Here is a 26,547-nt window from a genome sequence, read left to right on the forward strand (position 1 = left end):
TCATGAGGAAAATTTTCTTTTATTACAAATTGATCAAGAAGCAAGACAAGCACATAGATTAGAAATAGAACAATTTGCATATCACAAAAACATTGATGAACAAACAAATGCATGTAGAGTCCTGAAGCCTGACGTAATATCAATACCATGACTGGACATGGAGTGCTGAAAAGAGGCACATTCATCATGTTTTTGTTCTGTAGTTATAACAAAATCTATACAATCAGAGGCTCCAGACAGGCCTCAGGGAAGATTGAAAGCATTGAGGGGTGTAACTACATAATACATATGAAAATCTTCTTTAGCCTGTGTTAGAAATGGATACCTCCATAGCTTACTGCAAAAACTGTTTTGGCTCTCGCCTGTTCTGCCTCATCCTATTTTCATCGTGAGATGAGAATGTTGGTATCAAATGCTTTCTATTTGCAGCTGTATGTATTAAAAGCAAAAAGTGGGCTACAGTGTGCATTTAGAGATAAAATTACCACTAGAGGGTCTACTGACTTCTTGAAAACTGAATTATAAAGAGGAACAGCATCAGAACCACCATATGGGAATTATTTCCTTCAGAATTATTGCAGCATGCAAGCAATTCAATTGGCTTGAATAGTTTTGGTAATCTGTAGCTTTAATGAAATTGGTCTGGGTACGTTATTTTAGTTGCTAATAATAATCTAAATAATTTTTCACAGTAAAATCAGCACAAGCAACAGTGACATGATCTTCATTAGTCAGCCTTGCTGAAACAGTGTACTCTCCCTGTATGAAACAAACACAAAGCGAGAGATTAGTCCACGAGTAGTAAATAATTGCTTCAGTTTCTATGAGCGAGTCATTTTCCTAGAAACAAAATAATACTTTTCCCATCAAGTTTCTCTGAAATATTTCCTGTCCAAATGTTTCAGCTGGTAAAGGAGTTGCCAATAGTTTCTGCCAAAATATGCTCTTCAGAAATATCAATGCTGACAGCACAAGTTCAAAATTAAAACAATGGGGGGAATGAAATGTTTTGATGCATAAAAATTCCATTTAAATCTGTATTGTTTCTCATGTTTCTTGTGAGCAAGCACAGTATGGCCTGTGCTGTTTAGTAACTGGAAGGGGAAGAGGTGCTCAGTTGTCTGTCTGGCCCTTCTTTCTTGGATCTTGTTCACCGTGTACACTGTTATTGATGCATATGAATTTCTATAAAAGATGGCATCTTGGGGATGTGTGTATAGATGAGTCAAACTGTGATGAACTCTTATTCAGTAAAACAAGTGGTAGTTTAACTTCAAATTGTGAGGTAAACACTAGTATCTTTTTTTTAGGGACAGAACTTGTATTGTCGAAGGGCAAAAATCTCAACCTTAAAGGTGCCATGGCTTTTTTTGTGTTGGTCATAACTGCTCTCTCCAGGTGTCTGGAGATGCAGTGGGCAGGGAGGTGTCAAGGCTCACTTATGAGGTTCAGAAGAGGTGAATGAAATTTCATCCTCTTGAAAAAAAACTTCTTTACTGTGAGCATGGCAGAGCACTGGAACAAGTTGCATGGAGAGTGTGTGGAGTCTCCTTCTCTGGAAATATTCAAAACCCACCTGGATGTGATCCTGTGTGATGTGCTTTAGGTGACCATGCTTGAGGAGGGGATCAGTCTGAGACAAGATGTCCAGAGGCCCCTTCCAACCTCAACTGTTCTGTGACGCTGGGTTGCTAGCATTGTGGCATTTGTTTTCTCTGGAGTTTGTAAGGGAGCAAAACCTGGGGTAGGCAAACCAGCAGAAGAGGAGAACTTGGCATCAGTGGCCTCCTGGCCTTGAACCATAGGAAGTTCTTGCCCTGCTCAGGACTTCTCTGGTTGTGAAGCAGAAAGAGGTACAGCTAGAATTAATTGTGCTCCTTGCCATTCTCCTTTTACCATGGGATTTCAAAGGCAATATCTGCCATCTTTCCTCACAGAGAGTATCAAGCTAAGTGTAACATCCAAATTTAGAGAGAGGCCCAATGGCAACATGCTCATGAGAATACAGCCTTGTTGTAATTGCTGTACAGATTGTCTAAGGGTCCCTTGGGCTGGTCAGATGAGACTTCTCTGTAATGAGCAGAAGCTGATTGCTGCATGGAAGAATGGCATTATTTGCCTGATCAATTAATTAACAGTGAAGGCTTCCTATTCCCTTTCTCACAAGCATGTTAATTCTCCAAAAGTTTATAGTTTTATTCATGGAAGTGAGTTTTTAATAACTCATTTCCATTGCTCATTAGTGACTAGATTTTTTTCATTCTCCAGAATAATAATTTCCTCATGGGTAAAAATTGTTATTAAAACAAGATAGCGAACAGTCTTAATGTTTCTGGCTCCAAATTCAGCTAATTTGCCCATGATTGGAGTTCTGCTGCTCTGTGTGGATGTTTTCAAGGCTTTCTCCTTGTCTGGAGACCTGTGTCTAAGTTTCTTTAGAGCCTTTACTACAGAAGTGTCATCAGTATGTTAGAAAAGCTGCTCTTGGAGCAGGATGCTGAGTGATCCAAGCTTGGGTATTTCTCTGTGCTGTGGTGGGGGGAATACACGTTAGGCATTGGCATGGTATCTCTAGGCATGGCATTTAGGGAAGCCTGGGATGTAAGGATGGGATAACAGGGATAACAGCCTGCGTAAGGGAGCTCAGCTCCCTGTAGGAGAGCCTGGAAAGTGAAGGCTATGGTTGCAGCTATCAGCGGAGGAAGGCTGAGATGATAGCTGCTGTTATGGAGGCTTGCTCTCCCCAAACCCAGCTATCATTCTTCTAACCTGTGCAGGACCTGGCAAGCTTAGCTCTCCAGGACGTGTGTCCTTGTCCTCTATCCCTATTCTGATCCTGTCATCTTTTCTTGTGCCTGGACCAATCCAGTGCTGATTAGGCCCCAGATCCCCATTTTTGAGGCTGAGGCATAAGTTTTTATGTCAGCTGTTGTAGAACTGAGAGCTCATGGTGTACTTCTCTGTGCCAGTAAATCTAAGGGGTGTTTGACTGACCACTTGAGCTGCATGCTTTCACAGTGGTGACTGTGGTTCCTTCCTCCCCATGTACTCAAACAGATCTCTTGATGATCCAGATCTAGCCTTCTCCCCTTCAGTCCCATCTTTCAGGTATCTGGCTAGAAATCATTTGTTTTTGACCATAAAATATCGCTTCAAGTTGTGCCTGGTTACGACAGACCATATTGCTTTCAGCATTTAAAACCTATCTAGCTTTGCAATGTGATTTGGTTGAGGTTTAGGAAGGAGACCTAGCTGAGTGTGAAGAAGACTGCTTGTAAAGAGCATCTATAATGGACAACCAAGCAACTCAGTAAGAGCAATGCCTAAGCACTGCCTGCTTTCTCAGCCTTCTGAGAAATTCATCTCTTATTCTATGGCCTCGGGGAACCTTAAAGTGCTCTTGGTCTCATAACTTGGACTTTTATTTGTAACTTAGAAGAAATCTGTCACTACCTAAAACTATATACGTACAGTGAAATGCATGCAATTGCAATAGTTATCCAAATTGCCTTTATAGTCTGTGAGGATGAATGAGACTCTCCAAATTATTCAGCACAGCAAGGAGTGAGTTGAACTGCAGCTTTAGTCTCTCAGGAGTCACTTGAAGCTGCATTGTTTGTTGCCAGTTTAAGATAAATAGAAGAAAAGTCTACTAAAGAACTGTATGTCTGTGTGAGTTAGTGCTGGTAGAGGGGATCTCCTATTTGAAGAAAGCCTGGCTGTCTCTGGATAATGGTGTCTTTGTTGCTTTTTAAACAAAGCCTCTTAATTTCATGTTGACAAAGATTAGCCATGATGCAGTGTGCCAGCTGGGGAAGCTTGTAATATGCTGCTGCTGTTGCTTATGGTCAGAGGACTACACCTCATCCAGAAAGCCCTTCTGCTTGAGAGCACATCTATGGCAATCTTACCTGTGGGATTTCTTTGATCCCCAGTGTGACAGGTCCCTCATAGTAGAGGTGTTCTGAAAAGCAGAAATGAGGGGTGGTTAGACACCACATAGCACATGAAGGAAACAAGCATCTGATAGACAATTTTTTTTTTTTTTTTTTGGTAATAGCACTTCAAAGTGCTCCAGTGACAAGTGTTACAGAACTGCAAAGTGCTCAATACACAGTCTTGCAACAACCCTCTTGAAAGAAATGTCAGGACGTGTACTGCCTTATGGGGAAGGCAGAGCCTGGGCTCAAGAAGATAAAGGAGGGGGCCCCGGCTTTGCACAACCAGGTGGGTGTCCGTATGTCAGCATGCATCCTGCAAATGGGGAAATGAAAGGGGAGCAGGAAATTGCTAGACATGAGCCCTTTAGCATGATCTGTTAAACACCTGGGGATTCAACAGTTGAGCTGTACTTTTTGCTTAGAATTAGCAGAATGGTAAATCTGAGCTGAGTGTTTCTGTAGGTGTAGAGTTCTGACTGCTTGCTGAACATGACCTTAAAGTAATAAGAACATGTCTATCTCACTGAGAGAGCATTCACCAAGAAGTTACATGATGTGCTAAAGCCATCGTGAGTTGTGTCGGTGACTGGAATGGAGCCCAGGAGTTGCACCTTCCAATCTCCATCTCCTTAATTGCAAGACATGCTTGCTCTTCACTGTGGAAGAAAGGGCAACTTTAGCATTAATGGACAGAATTCACAAGCTGTTCTGCAGTTCCTCCTACTTTTTCATAGCTTACTGGGCCAAACTGTGTAGACTTGACTGAAAATAAAATTCGTAGATGTTTTGGTACAGAATTTCTTGCACAACTTGCCCTACAGAAGTCATGGAAAACTAAGAACTGTTTAAGGATTCTCTTTTGTAGGTGTCATGAAATATTCTTTACTTTGACAGTGACAGAGGAGTAAGTGTTTCATCGTGTTTGAGCATGTGCTGGCATTTTGATGCTTGTCAATCCTAGAAAGTTGTTTTAGTCCAGTATCTCTGCGTTGCTTTAACTGTTCCTTGTTAAAGGGTGGACAAAAGATTTGTCACATGATTGTCATATGGTCCATCCCACCATGTGATAGGTATCTGAAATGGAAACAAGTGTACAGAATGTCTTCTAGTCAATGCCTTCATTTAACAAACTTAAATTAAAGAATCGTAACTATAATATGCACTAGGAAATGAGTAGCAGAAACCTGAGACATCACCAGTGTCCCACAACTTTGTATTAATGAGAAGTTTGTTAAATGTAATGCCCTGATGATTCTGGGAGGTGGAGAAAAGCAGGACTTCCCAGTGTCTCCCTGAAAAAAAATAATACCCAAATTGAATAGAATCAGTACATTCTGGCTTCTCACTCCAAAACTGATCAACTGCATTATAGCACTCAGACTGTTTTCCTTCCACTCTGCTTCCCTGGCCACCTCACCCAGACACCAAGAAGTCTTTTATTCAAAGAGCAGTTGCCATCACTGCTTGCTTCTGTGCATGAAGAAAGCCCTGGAGTCTGACACATCTCCGCGGCAGAGAGCGGTGACTCAAGAATCTTAAAAATACAGCACAGCCCACTTCTCAGTTCACAACTTACTAGAGCCTAAATAGGAGTTAAAGGCATTGCTTACTGCACGACTTATGTGATGAGTGACTCTCTTGGGACTTGGGATGTACATGTACGTGTGTGGATGTGAGCTAAGGCATGTTGTGAGCTGCACCCCCAGAGTGGTGCGGACCCTGCATTGGAATGGCTCATGGTTTATATGCACTTGCTTTCAGTAGAGGGCCTAAAATGGGCCTTATCTGTCCCTCCTTCAGTCATCTCTGAATTTAGCACATCTTAGATGACAGCAGAGGAGGAGAGAGAGTAAACTGGGCTGTGAACAATTTCCTTTCCCTGAAATCCTTTTCCTCTGGGATATGGAAACTCGGCTTGGATCATGTAGTTCTTTAGTGTCTCACCTAGGCTGTTGGAAAGCTGTCCAGATTCTAAATGCAGAGAAACAGTATCCAAGCTCTGCAAAACCTATATGTCAAAATGAAATAGAAGTCATCAGGCCATATATTTTTTTTTTCTGAAAGGATGGCAACGCTGATCTCTCCTTTGCTACAGGCAGAAGCCGTTTTGTCCCTCTTTGCTATGACAAAGTAATGATTACATCAGTTATATGAAGGCAGACTTAGGGTTCTGCCTCACCTCTCCCTGTTTTCTTTGATTGCTCTGACTTGTGGTAGCTCCGTATTTGTTCCGTAACAAACATGGGAGAGAGCCAGGCTCTTTCCAGTGGTGTCCAGTGACAGGACAAGAAGCAATGGGCACAACCTGAAACAGAGGAGGTGCTGTCTGAACATCAGGAAGCACTTCTGTGCTGTGAGAGTGACTGACCTCTGGCACAGGCTGCCCAGAGAGGTTGCAGAGTCTCCATCCTGTGCGACATTCTAAAGCTACCTGGATGTGGTCATGGGCAACTTGCTTGAGCAGGGGGATTGGACTAGATGATCTCCAGAGGTCCCTTCCAGCATCAACCATTGTGTGGTTCTGTAGCAGGCCCACACAAAGCTCCTGTGACCCTCCTTGCTTAAGTAACTGTGAAAAAGGACTGTGCTGCTTTGCATGTATATTCTGATAGGAAAGCAAAAGCAGCTTTACTTTTCATTTAGTTGAGACCTGCTATGAAATAATATAGAATCGTAGATCTGTGAATTTTATTGTTCATACTCATTTCTGACTATAGCAATCTTCTTGGTGCCTAAATTGTCTGGATCAGGCTTCTCACAGCCCATTCCGTGTTCCTCTCACATGGAGATTTCTGCTACAGTTCCAGAAGTGTAAACATTCTCCAAGGCTTTAAGGGCTGTAGTTTATCACAGCATCCTTCATATACTCATATACTCTTTTGCATTCCTACATTGAAAGAGGATGAACAGTGGCTGTAACTGTCACAAACACTGAGCCAAGCTCATTGAAAGAATTCTGTGGTCTTCACAGAGCAAGCCCAGATGCTTTTGTAGTTGCACAAATGCATGACTGTATATTTACATTATTGGGAACAGCATAAATCATGACTACATTTTTCCTAATTAAAGGTCCCCTATGTCATTATTAGTCTGGTAAGTTACAGCACCTATAACGTGTGCTGTCATCAGTGATGTGCTTTTAGCCTGCCTTCCATGTTCAGCTCTTCTCCTTAAAGACTTAACTGAATGTGATTTCTATAGAGCATTCTGGGAAACATTTCTAATCCACCATTGATTCAAGGTAATATTACTGTATTTGTATTAGCTTTCCTCTACTATTTCTACCAAAAGTAACTTAGTCCTTTTCCCTGTCAGTGAACAGGCCTCTGGTAGCTTCCAGTTTGACGCAGAGTTTTCAAATGTGTAAGAACTTCCCGAGAATTACTTCAACTTACTAGTTACCATTTACCACGAAGATGCTTCTCATTCCTGACAAAACACCTATAATGAAATTCTCACTCCTCTTTCTCAAATCTTCCTTGCACTGAAAATCTTAAACGTTCTCACACTCTTGTACTATATAAAGGCCCTGTACATCTGCACCCACCTCTTCTTTTTCTATGTTTTAAATCTTTTTAGAACTTAAATGCTCCATGTTGGAGTTCTTCTAGGACACGATCTTGCACCCATGCAATTGACACAAAACTTTTGTGAGTTTCAGGGATGCAGGAATGATCTGAATAACTGCCAGCTATAGATATACAGTTGAGTGAGAAAAAAGTATATAAATACATAGCTGGATGAGAAACATTCACTCTCTTTACTGGGGATGAAAAAGTGATATGAAGGGGCTAAGCAAGATGGCATTGTATATCAGTACAAGACCTAGCTTTGTGGTGTAGCTGCTTTTTTGGAAAAAAAAATGTATCTAAACTCCCAAAGTGATACCCAGTTCTGTAATTTATGCCTCGTTCTCTATTTTTATTCATAAATACTTTTTTGGAAACACTCACTGTAAAACCTAGCAGAAGAAGCAATAATGCGTAGAGTGGAGGTCTAAAGTCAGGGGTGTTTTTGTATTGTTTTGAGAGTGCGCACAGGGAATTGTGCCAGTTCTCTGGTGCTTTCTTCAGTTGGGGCTGAAAGAAAAGTTGCAAACTTGCAGAGTATGCTAGCATCTTTCACCAGGAAGTTTTGTTGAAGCCTGCAAGTTGTGGTTGGCACACTGCTAAGTATTACCACGCTAGGTCTCTTTTTCTGATTTTAGTGATTGCATTGAGAAATCTGTTAAATCTTATGTAACTATTTTCTTTAGAGGAAGTGGAGAATAACCACTTTCTATTAAAATAAAGGAAGAGCTGAGCTCGTGTTATACCACAAAGAATTTAGCAGTTGTTTTTCTTTTTTTGTTATTGCTGTTCTTAAGTGAACAATGGCCTATTTCCTTGCAACCTTTGAGCTTGCAACTTCTCAACAGGGATATAACTCAAACAAAAACCTTCAATCCTTTTTGGGATTCCCGGTGAGCTGTGCCAGATGTGAGGTTTGTTTAACATAAATAGTAAATACTATGATTATGATGAACATGAAACCTGCAGCCATATTAGGTATTATATACTGTATATATGGTATATAATTATTATACTTGGAGGGAGGCAACATCCAAAACTTTGCCAAATCCATCTCTTACAAATCTCTCTTCCTTGTAACTTCCTCTCTGCTTGTGCATGCCAGTGGACCAACAAAATCTGCAATAGAACTTTTATTTTATGTTATTTGTCACTTTGGAAGAGGAAGGCAGAGGTAATTTTTGTCCTTCTTGTAGTAGGCAAGCATGCTGTGTGTAGAACTGTATTTAAGCTCATGTCGGATTTGACTAATGTTGGAAATGCTGTCCATACAACATGGAAACACGGCTCTGCACACAAAGCTTCCATTGTTAAGAGTCATCTACCCTTCACTTTTGCTAGGCTGCATACTTGACTATTCACAATATTGTCTTTTGTGGTCAGATTTACAGTTGTACTAATATGGTCAAAATATGGTTGTGCTGAATTGCCTCAAACAGGTATTGAGCACACTTTCTAAAACATGGGTTAGAATCAAATGTCAACTAATTAAGAAATACCATGCTTTCAGTTTGAACCTTAGTCTGAGAAAGTTCACTTCTTTCCCACTGTGATTTAATTACTAAATAAAAATAGCTACTGAACACGATAGGGGTGCAGAGGTCCTCAAATCAACTTAGGGATGCTTCTAAACAAAGATACGTAATATTATTTCACCAGTCAACTATGGCTTTATATCATTGTGTGCTTCAATTAGTAGAAACAATCACCTGTCAGTCTAAGATTAAGAGAATTGGAAACCCCAGGAGGTTTTGGCTTTGTAGCTTAATGTGTGAAGGGCAGTTTGTGCTCTACTCAGGACTGGCTCCACTTCTTAATGTGTTCTCTAAAGGATGTTATTAAGTACTTCATGAAAACAAGGTAGTTTTTCACGAGGTCTGTGGTAGTTATTTTTTTCTTATAATTTAATACACAATTGAAGAAACCTCTAAAACTTTCTTTTTGTGTGTGTGTGTGTCTATCTGGCTTATGGGATTTACATAATTGGTTGCTCATGCAGCATTTCTCTATTATTCTTTGTGATATTTCTATACTGCATGAAATGTTTTAGTAATTTTCCAGGGGCAGTCATAGCAATAGTGTTGCGCTTGATTGTCAGACTCATAGCCCTTGCACATGAATTGTTGCAGCATTATCATGATGAAGATGCAAATGAATGGAAGGAAAGTGGAGCTCCTGAAACTAACTGATTCTCTAAGAGCTCTGTGGCAGACTTCCCTACAGTTCCACCTCTTTGTTTTAAAATCAACATAGAGGACAATCATGATGTAAGAGGGATTTCAAAATGACTGTTTATGATATGTGAATTTTACAGTCCAGAGACATGACCATAGCTCTTTCTGGACATATTGTGGCTAGCTTTGCACTACCTGGCCTGGATCATGGCAGAAGGACCTTGAGGTGCACAGGCCCCCATGAAAACAACAATGCCTGTTTTTTGGGGTCAGCTAATGCTGCTGTAAACCAACTAGTGTGAGGCTGGCAGCTGCTGGCTGGCAGCTTGACTGGCATGATCTGTATTCATCCAACTGCAGCATAGTCACACAGTAGGCAGAAACAAGGTGCAAAGCAGAGATGGTATCAAATACTATCTTGATCCAAAGATCCTTATTCAAGCATAGTCCTTAAAGTGTGTTAGAAACTGCCTTTAAGGACAGGATGTGTTATTTGCTTAATAGTAAAGAATGTGTTCAGAATGCCTTGTTTGTTTGCTCAGCCCTTCCTCTGACAAAAATAAAGGCTAGTTCCGTAGTACTTTTTGCTCACATGACAACCATGTGGCTATAAATAGGGCTTATGAACCTCTCTGCAGTTGGATGTGGACACATTACTAAACTTATTTTTTATGGATGTGAAATCCCATGTGTGCGCAATATTCTGTGATTAAAAGAAAAGCAAGCAAACAGGTTAAGGAAATGCAGGCTCTAAAATTAAAACATCTCTTTCCTACTGTGTTTCTGTCATCCATTAACATGCTGTTGAAGTAAACAGAACATTATGATGTATTGGTGCGTTCAGCAGCACAGCAGGTGCATCCTGGTTGGAGTATTCAGTAGCCATCAAACATTTCAGAGTGCTACCTAAATTACCTCCTTTCTTCTTTCCACAGAAAATAAGCTGAGAATGACCAGGCTCGCAAAGTGTGTCTGAGTAGCTTAGAACGGTCTTCCCACCTATGATCAGATCAGCCTTGACGTACAGTTCCTTAATGCTGTGTCCTACACAGAAAGAAGGATGGAGTGTTCAGAAAAAGTGCAAGAGTAAACAGCTTTAATTTATTTTCCATTCACCCCATCCTCCCCTCCAGTTTTTAAGCCATTAAACATTTTCTCTTCACTGAGGATTCTTGATACTTAGAAATACATGTTTCAGGAGCAGGTCTCCAAGTCTCTCAAGGTAGATATAACGAGAGGCATAACTTATATTTTTATTGTAAATTATGCCCATGACAATTCTCTGATCCTGAGATCAAGTGGCATAGGAAAGCATGTGTCCACGCACCTAAACTCTTTTTTCCCTTCTGTCCCTAGCAGCGTGGCCATGTCCAGTGTGCCCCCTGGAGCAGCCTGTGGCTGAATATCTGGCTTGGGATGGTTGCCCTGTGTCAGGGACCAGCATGGCAGATAAGTAGTGCTAGGAGGCTACCAGATCTAGAGGGAGGCCCTGTAATCTGATTTGGTGGAAAGGTATTTGCAAACGCCTATAATGTGGTGCGCAGGCTTGTTTAACTTTGCAGCCATCTGATAACAGGTGCTCCAGGGAAAAGGGCAGCACATCCGTCAGGAGGATGACCTTTACATGTAAGGAAGCATTCCTAAGTGTTAAAAGATGCTTGGCACACAAACTCCTGTTCAGAGAAGGAGTATACAGCAGCACAGTCTCATATTTGTTGTAGCAGTAGAGGTTCAAGGTGAACTTGGGGCCAACGGGGCTGCAAGAAGGTGCAAGGGTAAGCCTTGGCAATTTGGGAAGCGCTGCGGGTGCTGACACGAGATTGTGGGTGCTGTAGCCATCTCATTCAGCAGGACTTTCCCCAAATGATTTCTTTGTGAAGAAAAGCTCTAGAGCCAGCCCCCACCTTGGCGGCTCATATGTACAGATGAAGGGTAGGAGAGGGATAGGGGCTCAGGGCTGAATACATTGTCTGAGGCAGAGCTGGTAACAGAACTGCCATTTCTCTAGCCTCAAGCAGGTTTTGAAACTTCTCAAAAATGAAGCCCATTTTTATTTTATCGGAGGTTGTCGCCCTAGCTTACTTAATATCAGCACTTACAGGTGAATTACCTGCTCTTGGCACAAGGAAATAGTGATTCACTTACTTAGGACCATGGCAGCTCTGATGTTAAAGGTGTGGGTTGTGACATCAGAACAACGGTCAATGCTGAAAGCAAAGTCTTGCTGGGGATCTGTCAGGAAATAGAAAGCAATGGGTAACAAGAGCAATAAAACTACAAAGTGCTTTAAAAAAAAAACAAAAAAAAAAACACACACACACAAAACAACAACAACAACAAAAGCATTACAGATTTCCTAGAAATGTTCCAAGATGGGCTCAAAGCTCCTACATGCCATGTTTACTAGCTACTTCTGTCTGTCCTTCCTGCCACTTCAATCTGAAACACGTTCAGATGTGGCTACAACCTGCTGGGTGGAAAATTTAACCAAGTTCAGGGAAAGCAAATTCCTCATAGAGGTGGGTTGTCTGTACTCATTTGACACTGAAGTCCTAGCACTGCTGTTCGTAGGTTGTGTGTGTCACCATTCCTTCATCAGCACAAACAAAGAATTGATTACGATGACTGTTTTTTAATGAATTTGTATCACATGATTGCTTGGTGATTGTCTGGAAACCTGTATCCTGAATTTAATTAGAAGGTCCAAAGACGAAAGCAAAATTTTGTTGCTGAGATCCTGTAGTGGTCCATGCTGGGTCTGTTATTGTGTGATATTTCTAACTTGTTTCTTCTCTTGGAGACCTTAGCAGAGCTGAGGGCAGAAGGAGCTGTAAAGCTGCTTACCAACATTGGATGTATGTGTTTCTTGCTGCTTTCCATGGTGCCCCTTCCTCAGCATAAGACTCCAAAACTCTTGAACAAACACAACTGCTTTCCTCCTGCTTCCACCTTCTTCCTTCCTTCCCCAGGCTATGCGCTATGCCTGAAGGCTTGCCGATGTGTCACTTTCTGGTGACAGCCAGCAGCAACAACTGACAGCTCAGTTGCTGCTGGCATGGCTGCAATGAGCAGCACGTGCAAGAGGTTTCCAGAGCTGTGGCTGGAGGTAGAAGATGTGGCCAGTTTGGCTGGATGTCATCTAACTCATGGATGTATGCTGTAGGAGAGCCTCAAGGCGTACTTGGCCCTCACGGTGGCTTCTGTGGAAAACCAAGAAGCTGTGGGCGTGGACCCAGGCACAACTGCAGCACACACAGAAGCAGCTGTAGGCTCTATGGTTTACACAGAGCTGTTGGTGACAAATTATAGACTTGAGAATTGAATCCTGTTTCTAACTTATTATTGCTTGTGCTTTGAGGTGATCATCTTACTGAATGGAAAATTATGGGTCGGGAGAATTTTACTTTGGTGCTGTGGTGAAACTTGAGTCATGAGTGACTTCTGCGAGTCTGAGCTAATGTGTCTATCATCTTTTTTGCTCCTAGTCTGACCCTATTTTTGCAGCAGTGCTCCACAGCTGTAGCAGCTGACAGGGAACCAGCCTGGGTGACCAAAACTTGTTTGTCTATTAGGCGAGCGTGAAAAGAATGAAAGCACTGGGAGGACCTGGCATCTTCAAGCCAGAATCTGCAGCATGTGGATTGTCAGTGTGGTCCAAAAGGATCTCCCAGGTCCTAGCTTATGACAATTTAAAATAACTATTTGTTATATGTAAAAGTCACAGTCATTTCCCACAGCTCTGTATCCCTATGATTTTTTTTTTTTTTTCCTTCCACATCACTAAACCAGTCTCTGCAGTTATATGACCTGCTTGGGACAGGCGAGTGAGTGTTCATTGGCTACTCAAGTGTGACAGGGGTCAGAAGGGGGTCTTTCCTCCTTTTCCATGTTCCTGTCAGTTTTTGCTTTGTTATTGCAGCTTCAGAAGTTGTTGCAATCAGGTAGGAGAGCAGTTTCCAGCTCCAGATGGAAAGAGTGTCAAACTTCTCCTTTTTTTTCTCCAGGACTGTTATGCCTGCTTCCGCTCTGGTCTCTGCCACCTCTCAGGGCTTGGTTTCCGCTTTCTTCTGGACTTCTGCAAGAGCCCCTCTCATTTCTGTTTTTGGTGTGTGGTACATGGATAAGTTTCAGGAAGCAGCTGCTCAGATCCTGAGCACGTTGGGTACTGTTGCCTACAAACTGTACTGGTTGTCAAACGACAAAAATTGCCAGTTCCGTAATTTTCAGAGGGGAACATGATCAAAGATGGCACTGCAATGAATACTCTTTTGTTTTCAAGAGAAAGAGGCTGTGCTTTAGTCAACAAATTAAATATTTATTTATTAGTATTAGGTATTAGGGTTAGATTTTTTTGTTTGTTTGTTTTGTTTTTGTTTTTAGCTGAAAATTTATCTTCCATAACTGCTTGGATGGAAAGAAGGTGCTCATGAAACCAAGCCTCCCTGGAAAACATGTATTTCTCACAAGGAACTCCACCTCAGAGCTGTTTAAGTTTAGTACATGAGCTGAGCTTTTTTGCCAGGTGAATTATTTCATGGTGCAACATAACCATGGTGTCCCATATTCCACCACAAGTGGTGCAGCACAGAGGGACACTGGTGTGTTGAGGCACGTGTTGCCTGATCCCCAGTGAGGAAGTGTGTGTGAAAACACTCACATGAGGTAGTCCAGCAAAATTCGTGAATTAGAGCACTCAGATTTTGTGTTGGTACTATTTTGCTGTGAAACAAACTTTTCTACTGGTGAATTAAACTCCAATTAATTTTCTGACCATCTCCCTGTGGAAATTCAGGTGATGACTTTGCAATCCAACATCTTGGTTACTATAGTGTACATGGCAGACTCCTGCTGACATCAATTGAAAGGATGGCTTTGTTGCTAAAGGATGCTGCTAAAAGGAAATTAAAGGAAATACTTTTTTTTTTAAAAAAAAAACAAAAACAAAAACAAAACACACTACTTGATATGCAGAGATGTTTTGTGGATTGAGCTGTGTGCTGTGAACTAAGGTAGTGTGCCTTACTCCTTTCTTCAAATGTAGAGGAGTCCCTCATGTGTGACAAAAGCAACTCAAGGCCATTGCCATTTCTCTGTTGCACAACTGTGAGTCACTGTCTCTCTCTTACGGAGGTTTAATTCTTACTCTTCCTTGTTGCCTCAATCTGAAGTGAGCTGGTTAGACTGAAAAACTACAAGTTATGTCTTTCACATGTGCAGAGCAATAACATTTATCATTAAATCTCTAAAATACGTGGGGCTGCCCTTCAGCCTTCTACTTCCCTGCAACATTTCATAGTGCACAGTACTGTATGTTCCCAGACTTCCCTCCACCCACTCCCTTCAATCTGCTCCCTCTTCCATAATTAAAGCTAGAAACTCTTCAACTGAATGCGGAGTTTTGCTTTTCCAGTTCAGCTTTGATATATTACCAACACTTAAACGTTGCTGGAAATTTTGCAAACATGTAGAGGTTTATTAGTAAAAATCTGCTTATTGGGGGGAAGGGGGGGAATATTTTTTGTGTTTTTTATTTCTCTGTACATCTGTGTGAGAAATACTTGGGTTACAACATTTTCGGCTATCATGAAGGTGCCCAGGAACAGGATTTGGCTGAAGTTTCTCTATAGACAGTTCTAAACCTTTCAATCAACTGCCTTCAGAAAGATGTGAATCTTTGTCCTTTGTAAACAGTCTGAAGATCTGAAGCATTGTAAGATCTCTTAGGCCTGCTGTTTGAACTCAATGCCATGCCTAATGCTGGGCCTTCAGCTTTATCTCACACTGAATGTACAGCTTTTATTAAATAGCATTTTCTGCAGTACAGTCCTGCTTTGTGGGAGGTAACTTTGGGATGTATCTGATCATCAGTTACAAGGTGGAGTGACAGCTGACCCCTGTATCATACCTCTTGTTTTACTCTTTCCCAAGTACTACGTTGGAGATTGATTGCAATATTGACTTGGTATGTGGTTTTCCTCATGTACAACCTGTAGTGTGGCACCATAGTTCACAATTTCAGCCTGGCTTAATATTCTGAGGTGCTTGCAGTGGTGAAGTTGGCTGGGCATTTCTAGATCACTGAGCAGACACAATTAGTACTGCTTAGAAGCTCAGATAAATTCTAGGAAGAAAAGTTCAGGAACTCCTTTTCCTACTCCTTTTCTTAGCAGAAGGTCATGTCCTAGGTAAGTTAGCTCAGGCAGACTTACAGTGGTATATCTACGTGACCCTCCTGGCTGCAGGCATTGTACCTTTGACAGAGACAGGGGCACGCTTTCATGCCTCAGTTACTGCAGCTGCAGGGCCACCAGCTCACCCTCCTGCTGAACACGGGTGTGCACCAGGACACAGGGCTGCAAGCTGTGGCTGTCCATGTGCCCCACATGTCTGTTCGGTCTCCTGTTCTCTGGGAGTTGATCTTCATCAGGGAGATGAAGTGGACAGCTGGGAATGATAATGTCTTAACCTGCTACAGCTGTGTCCTTCAGAGCCAGAGCTATTAGCAGACCACTAACAGGGGATTACAGAAACTGCATGATCAGATGGGAAGTACCTGTTATGGGAATTTTACTGGGCTACTCTAGAACAGCCTGTCTTATCTTTCTCCCCACCATCCTGTTAGCTATCCTCTACTGGCTTTACTCTTATCCGAACTTGCTCTTAAATCCCACTGTTCTTATATGAATACGAAAATAAGCGGCATGACCGAACCAAGAGCAGCAAGCATTCAAGCTTTTCTTGCAGGAGAGCACATCTGTAACTCTTGCAGAGGTGAGAAGCCTCTCCAAATTAGTAAGCTTTGGGTCTTTAGAAATTGTACTTCTAGGACAAAAGATGTACAATTGAGTGGAATGACATAGCTGGGCTTGGTTAGGGTCATACAAGGACAGACTGATGCTAGAAGAGCTGGAAATGAGCACAAGGAAGAAACATTTAGTAATTACCCAACACTCCTCATCTTCAAAGCTCTTAATAAAATTAAATCATTAGTCCTTACAACATTCAAGGTGATGAAAGGGGGGGAAAGAATGAGGAACTGTTTGGGATCTCACTCTGTATTCACTCAACGTTTTCCCTTTAATGTCTATTTAAATAAATTAACCTGAATGCTCAAGGTTATATTTGACACTGTGGAATCTACTTACGAGGTACTGAGGAAGAAGCACCAGCTGAATTAGATTTCTAGTTCTATGTCTAGATTTCCCTGAGTACCTTCAGTTTAATGAACTTCCCTTCAGGTCTGCCTTCACTGTGTGCTGCAGCCATGTTCATACGTGGCTGGGAAGAGCAGAGGGACCCTCTGTTCAGTGTGGAGCAGAATAAATTTTGAGAATCATGTCAGTTGTGGCTACTTAATCATAAGGATACTTATTTTCAAAGCACTCACCCAGGCTTTTCCTTAGTTCAGATAGGCACACTGGTTTCCTTTGCAGAAGCCATGGTATGGTTTATCTCCTGTATGTTTCTGACATGATTAGGCAACGTGGAGGTTAAGGAACAGGAAAATCACAGTTGATGTATCTTTAACATCCTGGGAGCTACAGACCATAGGGATTCCCCACTGCCTATAGTCCTATCAACTTGTGGTCTCTGAGGTCTGCTTAAACCTGAAGCTCTTTGAGGTGGCTAATAGTCAATAACTCTGCTTCCTTTCTGATAAGACGTATGTGGCAGTAGGGTGGAGTCTGAAGATCAGTCTCAGTACAGTCTGTAATCTAAAAACCCCTACAAGACTAGAAAGAGAAATGTAGAATATGGTTAAAAAATGTTCATGCAATATTTAAATAATTTCCACTCCTCTCTCAAGAATACTGAACACTGGTAATGCAAATAGCAATTACAGTTTTGTTAGATTAAGGCAAAGGCATTACTGGCCTGTTTTTATGGCCCTAGTTTTGGAGCCAGGTAATTCCAGCATTTTATGAAATAATTTCAATGAAGGACTAAGGCTTTGTCTCTTACTAATTCAAATACAGCTCATTGCAGAGTATGACTGATGCCCAGATTTGCAGATGTTCAGAAACTAACTCAGAAGGCTGGTGACCTCCCAATGTGTTGCTGGGGCAATAACTGCAATATTAACAGCATTTGGGGTGTGAGGACCAGATGTGGGATAGAAGGCTCAGCCCATGAGCAAAGATGTGTGGCAGATAGCAAAGAGAGGAAGAGATGTGCCCAGTATCAAGCCAAAGAGCTGGTGGTGAGCTGGGTGGAAGCCTCTAAAGGCAATGTAGGTGAGGGGCTCTCTACAGCCTGGGGCTATGTCTGGGGATGAGAGTGTCATTACCTTGCACCAAAATCAGCCCTGCCAAAAACTTAACTCAATTTTCCCGGCTTTTTCCTGCCCAAACCACCTTTCTTGACAGCAGACTTGTTAAAGCTATTTGCAAGGGCTTGAGGGGGGGCCCAGTGTCTCAGGGTTCATGAAGGCTTTCCTTGCTTTTGCCAGTGGTGATATTTGGAAAGGTGTGGGTGAGGAGATATTGCTGTGCTTTGAGTGGTATGACAAAGCTTTGTCTAAGCCTGTTTAAGAAGGCAAAACTGAGAGATGCTGGCTTTGAGAGACAGCACACACGGATCTGCATTTGTATTTGATAATCCTGATTTGTCCTAGTTAGCCTGAGAGAGAAAGGGAGGCAGGGCAGGCTTCAGCTACAGCAGTCTAACAAAAAAAAAAAAAAAAAAAAAAAAAAAAAAAAAAAGAACTGCATTAATTTAGGCCCAGCAGGGAATGTATTAGAGAGAAAGTCTTTGTTCTTCTGTTCTGTTGGTAAGAAAATGCCATGCACTGCATGAGTAAGATGCATACGGTAACTGCCTGTATTCCTAATCAGATCTGTCTCTTCTTTCTTCACGTGCTTCTTTATCATTTTTTATATTGTTCTGCTTGAGACAGATCTCTGGGTATCAGGGCTTGCCTCTAGGACTGAGGATTCACAACAGACTTGCAGGCCTGTGTCAGAAATAGAACCAAACATTACCAGCAGCTGCCCTGCTGTTAGACACATGCCATGCTCTGGGATAGCAGGCTTCACTGCTGATTATACAGAACAGTAATCAGCAGCATATAAATGGACTGAATGTTCCCATTTTCCCAGGATGGGTTGAAGTCCACCACAGGAGTGTGGCAGTAAGCTATAATTAGAATGGCATGCTCCCTCTGCTAAGGAAACTAGCAGGGTTCCCGCCTGCCCAATCGCCACTGGATCGTTTGACAGGAGTCATCCATCTTCAGGTGAAGAGGAAACTGGTGCATTGAATTAACTTGTGGTAGTTTTCAAGATCCTAGTTTTGGCAAGCGGCAGCTCTCCTGAGTCTAAAAGCAGCATTTATGACAGATCAGAGGTTTGGGGTTTGGTATATGGTGGTTCTTTGCAGAGTGTTTGGGCATCTTGTCCCTTGTTGTTACTGTTCCTTTCAAATGTTAGTTTGCCATAAGCTCCCTTCAGGTTGCTGCAGTGACACCAACACAATAATGCAGCAGTCATTTTGGCATTTTTGAGGTGTACTTTCATTTTTCTTGGATTATTCTAGGTATTTTTGCTGGTGGATGTTAAATTGCTGCAAGAAGCTGATCATAGAATCACAGACTGGTTTGGGTTGGAAGGGCCCTTAAGGGTGATCCAGTTCCAACCCCCTGTCATGGGCAGAGACACCTCCCACCAGACCTGTACAAAGCCTGGCCCTAAATGCTTCCAGGGATGGGGCATCCACACCTTCTCTGGGCGAAACCTCCTACCTCTTTCCTATTTTCTTTGGTAAACTGTAGGTATTGTAGGGTACAGAGCTTTTTTTGGGACTTTCATGGCAGCTCTAAATGAGGTGATGTGGCCATGCCCAGAAAGCCTAGCAATGCTTCATACACTTACACAGAAAGCTTTGCCCTGGAGCACTTATGAGCTTGTTCTTGTTCCTAACTTGATGCAGTGAATGTGCCTTTTGATAATTTTAACTTTATATAACCCAGGAAGTTAATCTCAGTTTTATCACATTGCTAACAAAGCTGTGTTAACATACAGACTCAAATTCTGCATGCAGTAGCAAATGGTGGTTCTGCCTTGCCCACAGTACTTTTTAACTGTAGTGAAATGCACCTTTTTTTTTTTTTTTTTTTTTTTTTTTTTTTTTTAATATGCATCTCTCCTGTTTTCCTCTTTGCTCCCAAAGAGAAGAGCACATTTTTGTTACCCCTTCTGCTTGTGATAGCTTAGTGACTCAGTGGCTACAACAACTGAAGACATGGTAAAAGTCAATAGGTGGAAAATGTATCTGTTATTTTAGATTTAGCAGCTGCAGATGAGCAGGATGGGCTGTCACAAACAACCTTCTTTTGCAGTATGTGATGCAGGACCTTCATTGATTTGATGGGAAAAAAATGGGCACCATGAGGAAATCTCTGAGAACTAAATTAGATGGGAAAATTTAAAGCAAGGTGGCAAAAGTTCAGCTGAGGTTAATTTTCTCCACAACTAGTCTCATTGAAAGCATTAATATTGATTTTGCTAAATGGTTCAAAGTCTACATGCTGAACCTATTTTTTTTTTCCAAAGTACCACAGAGGTGTGAAATTGTATCCTGTTCCTCCTTACTGTTTACATTTTAAAACTTACAAAATACCCTTTTCTCTCTGAAATGAGGTAAAATTAAGTTAGAACCATCTAACATAGGGAAACATAGGTCACATAGGGAAAGAAAGTTTTAATCCTTTCTAATGAAGTGGAGAAAGAAACACACTCAGAAATTTCAGTTCATGGAAGGATCAAAATTTTTTAAAAAGTTTTACATGTGCAAAATTAAAGCAAATTTACATGTGTACTCACATCCATTCTACCTTGATTCTGATGGTAGCTTCAGTCTGTTAGGATTCAGTGCCAGAAATATGCCTGTCAACATCTGGCCTTCCCCCTGGAATAAGTAAGCTATACCAGATGAGTGCAGCAGCCAGGCTATGACAATAAGATGGCTTGGACAGAGCAAATAAAAAAATGTTTTCAAGTGAAATTCTTAAGTTCTTTGATTGTTTGCCCATTAGCAATCTATGCAACAAAAGATCAGAGGGGAGTTGGTGTCATGTGGCTTTAAATAATTTAGAAGCAGAAGCAATTGCTGGAGACTGCTTGAGGGAAATAAATAAATAAGTCCAAGGGAAGCATCTGGCTCAATTTGTCTGCCAAAAAAAAAACAAAGAATAATGGAAAAAGAGCCTTCCTTCACCAAGCATCTAGCAGAACATTTGCCCTGAAGATGCATGAGGTGAGAGTTTTTGCAGACATTTCTTTGCCGGCTGAAGCTATCGGATTACTGTTGTCCTTTAACTAAAGGATGCATGTGTTTGTGGCCAGGGAGGAAGGGACCAGCAGCCTTGGTTGACGTAGGAGCAGAAAGGGATATGCTGTGAAATTAGTGCTGCAGCAATGACAACATAGCAGGATTGCTTACAAGTTGGTATTGTTGATTTAGCAGGATGGCTGTTAGGTTGTCTATTAGAAAAAGAAAATAAGGAAAAAAGGATTTTTAAAAGAAAGTGTATTTGATCTCTATATGTAGGAGAAAGGATGTGATGGGCCTGAGTGTGTGAGGGGGACACCAATAAGACCAAAACTATTAGCACAGACAGACAAATCATCGGGATAATGTAATCTAACCAGCCTATCAGTCTCCACTTTTAAAACTAACAAACAAGCAACCTTCCTCCTTCCCAAAACAAATAAAAACCAACACTGAGAAGTTCCCTCGAAGTGGAGTTTAACAGGAGGGTTAACAGTTTATCTGAGCAAGGCAGATTCTGCACCAGGACAACCCTGTTGACTTCAAGGGGCTTTTTCTGGCAAGATCCAAATCTGAGCTTGCAAGTTTAAAAAACAATACAAATGAGATTTTTCTCTACCAGTAAATGCAATCCAGTGCAAGCTCACACCAAAGCAGGCAGTGCTGCTCTCTTTTACTCTATCAGTGTAGGGCAGGAAAAATCTTCATAAAAATAACCCTGCTTGAAGTGTGACATAGAGCTATGCAAGCAGTCGTGGATCTCAGTGGACAACACATGTTCAGTCTAACTGCTCTCTTTAGGAAGAGGCATTGGCATGTAAAAATAATTCCCTGAAGGGGACGAGAGAGGCTGCTGCTATGTCTAGCAGAAGGCATTAATTATAGCAAATGGTTGCCCATATCACTGAGTGTTGTTATTTGTTTGCATGTTTGTTTTTAAATTTGTAGATAGATAAAATTGTAAAGACAGGGTACAGTCAGTTTTCTGTTTAGGTTCTGGAGTTTGAAATGGATGGTGATTGATTCCTCCTCCTCTCAAAACTTCAGCTAGTGGCTTCAGATGAAAAAAAGTCAAACGTGACTTGGGAAATCTGCTCATCTCTGCCTGATAGTCAAAAATCCCATATGCTCCGAACAGCATTTTATAAAGCCTGGGGAATATCCTTCAAGACTTAGCTTTTGCTGGCCTGAAGCTCTCTGAAATTCTGTGTTATTTACTCCTGTGCTTAGGAAACAAAGTCCTTAATGGTCCGCTCTCTCCAGACCCTTTTTAGGACCCTTCTACCTTAATAGTAGCCTTTTCTGCATTGTCAAGAAGTCTCCATTTTCAGGCAGCAGAAGTTCGGAAGTCTTCAAGGTCCTAACCTTCACACAGAGCTTTTTTCATCACTGGGAACCCTGGTCTGGGCATGCTGGCTGAAATAAAAACAGCTATTCTGGAATACTGATTTGTTGACACAGGCCCAACTCAAGTTTTAAGAAAGAGCTGTAAAAATGCTTGTAAAATTCTTTTCATGCACCTGTAGTAGCAGTCACCTGCTTTACCCTATGGAGAGAGTCCCATTTGAACAGTACCTCGTAAGAATGTTTTCATGGCTAATTGGCACAAGCTTATGTGAATGGTCTAGAGGCAGGTGCTGGTAGATGCATTGAAGAGTTACATTTTGTAGTTTCTGACTGCATTGCACTTTGCACTTTCAGCTAGATGCCTGACAATCAAGTACCATTGGAATCTGCTCAGGGCACTCTGTTACTGCTGCCTTGCTGCCTTTCCCTTCCCACAGAATTTCCTTTTAAAATGTAGCTAGAAAGATCAAAAGCATTGTTGCTGTAAAAATCACTGTGAAATTAAAAGGGATAGGAATCAGCCATTTGTGTAGCAGATTCTTTTCACGTCTCTGCATAGACTTGCCAATTATGGTTCTCTTTTCTCAGCTGGAGATGTTAACCTGTGTGGCTTTTATCTCAGGATCCCTGCCCAGGTTTCTAAAGTGATTTGTGGTCATTTGAGATCTTCCTTCGTTTTTGTCACTTCTTCCTGGGAGGAAGAGTGGCACTGATGGGAAATGTCTTGCTATTTATAGACTGTCTCGGTGTTATGTCTCCTGCGGTTATGTGGAGGAGGCAGCGTACTGCCTATTTACTTCTAGACCACCCATCTCTCAGCCTGAATTTCTTGCAATGGTCTTACTGCTGAGAATTTTCTTCTGATTTCCTTTATTTTTTTTTTCCCTCCAAGTGAGTGACATTGATCACTGGGGTTTTATCCAGCCCTTTCTTTTGATACATGCCTTAGGGTCCTGTTTTTGGACTGCTTAGTCTGACGCTGCTGGGTGTGAATGGGGATGCTTTCTGTAGGATCCAGAATACGGGGTAACACTGAGGCATACAGGCATGCACTGATGCATGCCTGTAAACTACCGCACTATAGAGGCAGGTTGCAGCTAGGTCAAGTGCTTTCAACAGGGAACTGGGACTTGCTCCTGGGTATAGAAGACTGCTATTCTTTCTCTATCTTCAGTTAGCCAGCTAAGCTTCTCTGCTACGCTTATCACTGGTATATTAACTCTTACTTTTGGCTTTAATCAGATTTTGCTGCCTTATAGGAGAAGATCTGATAAACTGCAAAGCATAAATGAACACACACCTCCATTTTAAGCTCTCAGACTGAACTCTATTAATCTGCTGATAGAGTTTGAGAAATAAAGTTGTGAAGTACTTGGTTAAAATTCTCCCGACCTTCTTAGATTTTACTTGATTCAGCCCTGGTGTACTGATATCATCGTAGAATTTATTGTAACCATAATAGTGGTGAAATCCTGACCCTCTTGAAATGATCAGGGATTTTTTTACCCAATATTTCATACTAGAAACCTCCCTGTAGATATTGTATCCCAAAATGTCTCATTCTCTGGCATCTTCAGTGGATCAGGAGATACCTTGAGGATGTATCAGAATGAAGAGGACACGCAGGGGGGAAAGTTTCATGGAGGGGGGCTAACATTGATTTGGGGATTGGGTGCCCTCCGTGGGGAGTCAGCTTAAAATAAGTGTGGTTTTAGTTTTGCAACATATTAATGTTCTTCAGTAGTTTGTTGGGATGCCTTCTGTGGCTGCTAGGATGTGTTATCATAGTCCCTTTTTCCCAGCTCTGGTCTGTTAGCCAGGAAGCTGCTTCCACTTTTTTTTAATCTCACACTAACACCTTGAAGGATGAGCAACCCTATGGTTTTGGGGTACTCCTTCCCTTGAAACACCTGAAGTGTATGGGCAGCTGCCTAGCATTGATGCTGTGCCTGCTGACATTACAAAGTTTTCATGAGAGGGTTGGTTGGGAGAGGGTCTTGTCAAATCCAGGCACTAGCATGTCTTTTCCTTCCTGGGTGAGAATAGCTGATGGGACATAGCTAAAGAAAAAAAGCTATGTTCTTTACATCAAATGATGGTTAAGAGTGAAATGAAGTGCAGACAAAGCTTCCCTCCTCCTGAAAGGTTGATCACTGTTGCAAGCTGGCCAGTGAGTTCAGGAAGAGCAGTATCTTCTCTGAAGAGAGGGAATGCAGACTGTATTCTGATTTATCCTCCCCATCTAGCAGGCTTTCTATAGATTTTTGGGCTCATCCCAAAAGACTTTTTTTTTGTTTGTTTTGTTTCATGCAAGCTACCAGACTATGAGATAGATCAGCTAAGATGCCAATGGTGCTTCCTGGTCTGGTGCTACAGGTACAGGTAGCTTGTGGAAAAAGGCAGGGCAGAACACTTTGAGAGCAGTTGTGAGTGCTGCCACAACTGAATCTGCCTGAGCTATAAGGGGGCAAAGAATCAGGCTTCAAACAAGGAATCTGATTTAATTCTTGCATTGCTTCCATGTCTGTGTAATCCTCTCATCTCCCATAGCTGTGGGTAGGAGAACAGAAAATCACTCTCGTGTTGGGACCTGACTTGAGATCTCTGGCTTGTGCTTCTCAAGCTGTGAACTCCTCATGAACTCCTCCTGTTACCTTTCTGTGTGTGGCAAACCAAACAAGTGATATGTATGCTCTAAACAAATGCATTTTGTTTGTCAGTCCAGTGGTGTGCATAGTAAGAAGCAATGCCTGACTGACACGTGCCCAGCAGACAAATTTCATCATCGTTTGAATCAACTCAAACTGTAGCCCGTGCCCCTGTGTCAAGGCATCTCATGCTAACTGAGACCTGTAGAGGGAACAGAATTTGTTTATACAACGAATTCTTAAAATAAAGGTAATACCAGTGCTCGTATTCAATATCTAATTATATATTTTCCTAATGCAGTATACCCATTTATAATATGTGAAGCCTGACTTTGTTCTCCTGGGAGCAGGCCAGTGAAGAATTGCATTGCAAATATTTATTTACTTCCCTTGTCCCTCACTGGTTTTATTTTAATGGGTGTGCAAAACTGCATGAAAGCTACAGGGGAGAAAAAGCCCCCCAGGAAAGCCTTTGTATCTGGATGAATTGGAAAAACAAACTCTAGGGTGCTCATTTGCCATGAATCACTTTTCACATCACGTGCGGAAAATGAATGAGGCGTCTGTGAATCTAATTCCCTTTGTCCCAGTTGTAAAGCCGATCAGCACAATAGGAGAGGCACAAGGCCAGCAAAGCAAGAGGTGGAAAGCAGGCACCATTCAGTGAATTCATTTTCAGTCATCCCTGTGCCACTTGCTCCTTTTCTTCTCTACAGATTTAAAGAACAAACAAACCCTGAGGTCCCTGGGAAATGCCTCTGTTAAGTGCTGCTGCTGAGGTCTTGCTAAGCATGGTGGCAACTGCTGAGAATGCAACTCCTTCCCACTGTCACACCAGGTCCCTTGTCACTCCAAGTGGGAGGACAGAAAGCACATCACCACAGCCTAACCACACGGTAAGAAAACAGCACATTGGTGTGTTGAAGAGTCTGTGTCAGAGGTAAAAAAAGGATAAAGATTTAGGGTCTTCCTGTTTTTTGTAACTGAGCTTCAAGTTAAAAATCCTAACTGTCTTTCATGCTGAACTGAATTTTTGGCAGCTATTTAACAATCTGAATTAGGTTACATTATTTCCTATTATATTCCATCTAAAACCAGTTAGATTTGTGTGTGTGAGAACCAACCCCGTTATATTTGAAAAACTAAAAACATTCCAGCTGCAAAACCCAGTGCTGGCCTGAGAACGTAACCCTTCCATTCACTGCCTGGTTTATAGGCTTCTCTCACTGCCTAAGAACAACTTTGTTGCCCAGCTAAAAGGAAAATGGAAATGTTAAGAATCTCACCGCAGCTTTTGTAATGAATTTCCAAGTTGTCCTCTTTGCAGACTGTGTGCGTAGGCCATTCTGTGCTGGCACTGATGGAAAGCAGGACTAAGATGAGAACGAGAGCATTTGATGTCTTCATGGTGACAGTGGCAGTTTGCAGGATCAGTTCTCTCTGTCTCTTGCTAACCCTCTCTGGAGGGAGCTGTTCCCTTCTCTGAGGGAGACAGGAGTTACTACGTTCACGCCTGCAGAAGGGTTAAGTGAGCCAAGGCAGCCTCCAGCTTACCACAACGTGGTATAAACAAGAGGCTAATCGGAATTGGAGGGTGCTG

General features: G+C 41.9%; 1 protein-coding gene across 1 annotated transcript; it reads right to left on the bottom strand.

Annotated features, from left to right (window-relative positions):
* On the bottom strand, positions 1-26,547 carry LY86 (lymphocyte antigen 86). The gene is made up of 5 exons (XM_082754806.1): positions 26,234-26,547; positions 11,830-11,916; positions 10,600-10,728; positions 3,912-3,964; positions 1-759 (listed from the first exon to the last, which is right to left on the bottom strand). Exons 1-5 carry the CDS (start codon positions 26,352-26,354, stop codon positions 664-666), a joined length of 486 nt encoding a protein of 161 aa, XP_082610932.1. The 5' UTR covers positions 26,355-26,547; the 3' UTR covers positions 1-663.

This window comes from Aythya marila, assembly GCF_965140915.1.
Source record: "Aythya marila genome assembly, chromosome: 2".
Classification (NCBI taxonomy): Eukaryota; Metazoa; Chordata; class Aves; order Anseriformes; family Anatidae; genus Aythya; species Aythya marila.

Excerpts from the sequence above, each read along its gene's own strand:
- LY86 (XM_082754806.1), bottom strand. The coding sequence starts at position 26,354 with ATGAAGACATCAAATGCTCTCGTTCTCATCTTAGTCCTGCTTTCCATC. Across the intron at positions 11,917-26,233 it reads AATTCATTACAAAAGCTGCG|ATCCCCAGCAAGACTTTGCT; the intron begins GTGAGATTCTTA and ends ATTTCCTGACAG. Across the intron at positions 3,965-10,599 it reads CTGTGGAAAGAAGAAAGGAG|AACACCTCTACTATGAGGGA; the intron begins GTAATTTAGGTA and ends TCTGCTTTTCAG.